Source organism: Austrofundulus limnaeus, unplaced genomic scaffold (assembly GCF_001266775.1).
Source record: "Austrofundulus limnaeus strain Quisiro unplaced genomic scaffold, Austrofundulus_limnaeus-1.0 Scaffold292, whole genome shotgun sequence".
Lineage (NCBI taxonomy): Eukaryota > Metazoa > Chordata > Actinopteri > Cyprinodontiformes > Rivulidae > Austrofundulus > Austrofundulus limnaeus.
In genome coordinates, this window is record NW_013952694.1 from 277,820 (window position 1) to 280,232 (window position 2,413).

The 2,413-nt window shown below is 35.3% G+C and overlaps 1 protein-coding gene across 2 annotated transcripts in view; it reads left to right on the forward strand.

The window, feature by feature from the left end:
* Nucleotides 1-2,413, forward strand: part of serinc4 (serine incorporator 4) — a 38,251-nt gene that overhangs the window by 27,556 nt on the left and 8,282 nt on the right. For both annotated transcript variants that reach the window (XM_014021436.1, XM_014021435.1), the window contains exon 7: nt 1,301-1,396. In XM_014021436.1, the coding sequence (XP_013876890.1) occupies nt 1,301-1,396 (96 nt within the window). The remainder of the gene's footprint in view (nt 1-1,300; nt 1,397-2,413) is intronic.

A 2,413-nucleotide genomic window follows, 5' to 3' on the forward strand; every position in this document is an offset into this window, starting at 1 on the left:
TGCCCACACTAGAAACATTCGTGTTTTAGTACTTGCTATGCTAGGTTTAGGAGCAAAGTGGCTTTAGAAATGTGAAAGATGAGCATGGTAAAGAAYATTTCAATATATTTTAATAAATTACTTTTAAAAATTATGATTGAAAAACAATTATTAGATTAAATTTCTTTATTATTGTGTTTTCCCCCTCTCCACTTAAAAAAAACACTTGAAGTCTTTTGAGACTTACTTTTGTAATAAGAGGCAGTAAGAGAACCCAGATTTAAAAAATGTTAACATTGCTGCCAGTGGTGCTTTAGGGTCACCATGGTAATGACACCTGTCTCTCACTCCCTGACTACGTACCTGATGGGAGGCCGACAGGAATGCAGATGTAAAAAATAAGCCTCAAACCAACAAGTCACTGTGAAAACTGTAACTCAAATTGAATTAAATCCTAAATAAGTGACAGTAAAGTCTTTTTTTATTGTTTAATAAAATTAGCCTTCTGGTAAAAAGTGTAAAACTGCTGTTTATACTGTGAGGTACACCTGGCTAAGTCACTTGTTTTGTGATAATCACACTATTCTTTTTTAAACATCATGTTAGGATGCTTTATCATATTAGTTTTTCCAAAGCTGAAGGAATAAGAGTGAAGGGRAGTTTTGTGACTGATTAAGTGAATTTCAGATACGGTCTTATATTTTATTATTTGTGATGGAAGAGCCAACCTGTCTCTTAATATGTGTCTCCCTTCAGAAGTGTAAGAATAACATTTAGATTTCCAGTTTTTCGGTGCTGATGTAGGAGGCACCKCCCCCAGGGGTGTGACCAGGGTCTTCTATAAATGTTATGGTTTKCTGARGACACAGAGATTAGAGCAGCTGAGGGAGTTAGAAGTCATTTTGTTTTGGTTAGTCTCAGGGCCACAGACACAAGCTCTGCCTTTTTAAATCTAAAAATAAACYTTTTACTGAGAACTGGATTTGGTATTCTATGCATTATTCTGGTTTAGAATTTTGAACATTTTCTAACAAAAGCAGATTAAATATTACGACAGAAATAAAAAAGAATTGAAAAAGAGAATAATTGTAGGGGTGTTATAATAATATATTGGCAAATTAAATAAAGTCTTTTTAAACACAAGAGATGACTGTTGTGTTTATGGATTATGACTGAGTCAAACAAATGAACCTGAAGTGTTGTTGAGACATGACTTCTGAATTAAAGTCATTATTAAAACCTTCAAATGATTCRTTTTCTATTGTTTGCTTAGAGACCGTGTGAATTCAAAGACCGTGTGAATTCTTCTCTGTCTCTGCAGAGCAGCCTCGGTCTGGGCTCCTYCAGGCCTCCATCATCAGCTGTTATGTCATGTACCTGACTTTCTCTGCTCTGTCCAGCCGTCCTCCAGAGAAAGGTAGGCTTACACAAACACTGCAGATGTATGACACTGTACATGTCTGTGAGTTCCTACTGGAAACAAAACATTAAGCTTTGAAACATTTTTTTGTGTAGGTCTTTTAAAAGAAGAAAAACACRAAGAGAATATTTACACAGCCTGTGGGTTTTGTGTCAAAATGTCCCTAATTACACCTTGTTTCAGCTCAGTAGCGAGGAAATAATGTTTTTTTAGCGTAGGGTTACATTCATTACTTTCTGAGCTCATTTTCAAAGTTTCAAAGTTTTGACACAAATAATCCCAAACTGATTAAAAACTGTCAGGGAATAGTTCCCTTTTTTTTTTTTTTTTTTTTTTTAACAAAATGAACACAAGATTGTAAAATCGGGTTAGATGTTGCAGTAATCCCTCTTGCAGTAACTGAGCAACAATTAGCCACATTCTGGTATTTTGATGTTTAATTTTAGGCATCAAATGTTATTATTTAGGCTCTAAATGGTTAGTTTGAGGTGATAAAAGCTAACAGTTAGTGTAAAATGAGAGATGACTTTTTAAGGCTTAGCTTCTGCCCCATCTTCAAAACACCTGTGAAATGTGGGATAAATAAAACGTCAGATATTTTAATCTGGAAAAAAGTTGAGTAGGTCCTCTGGACAGGTTCTTTGTTGGCCGTGGATTTAAGAAGTTTCTTAAGAAATGTTTTCAACAAAGAAGAACAGGTCCAGAGGCACTTCTCAATTTTTTTTTTTTTGATTTTTCTACCTGGATTATTGAAATGCATCAGGACATTCAGACGTTTAAGTTACCAAATACAGTCAAATCTTGTAAAGCAATTATTGTTTCACATCTACACGAGAAATGAAATCCAGCTGCACCTCTGTCATTTGTTTTCACTGCTTTCCTAAGTATTTACCTGATGGTTATAGGTATGACAAAAGGCCATGAATGACCGAGACATTAGTGTGTGTGTGTGTGTGTGTGTGTGTGTGTGTGTGTGTGTGTGTGTGCCCCTCTTCTCACTGTCTTTCAGAAACA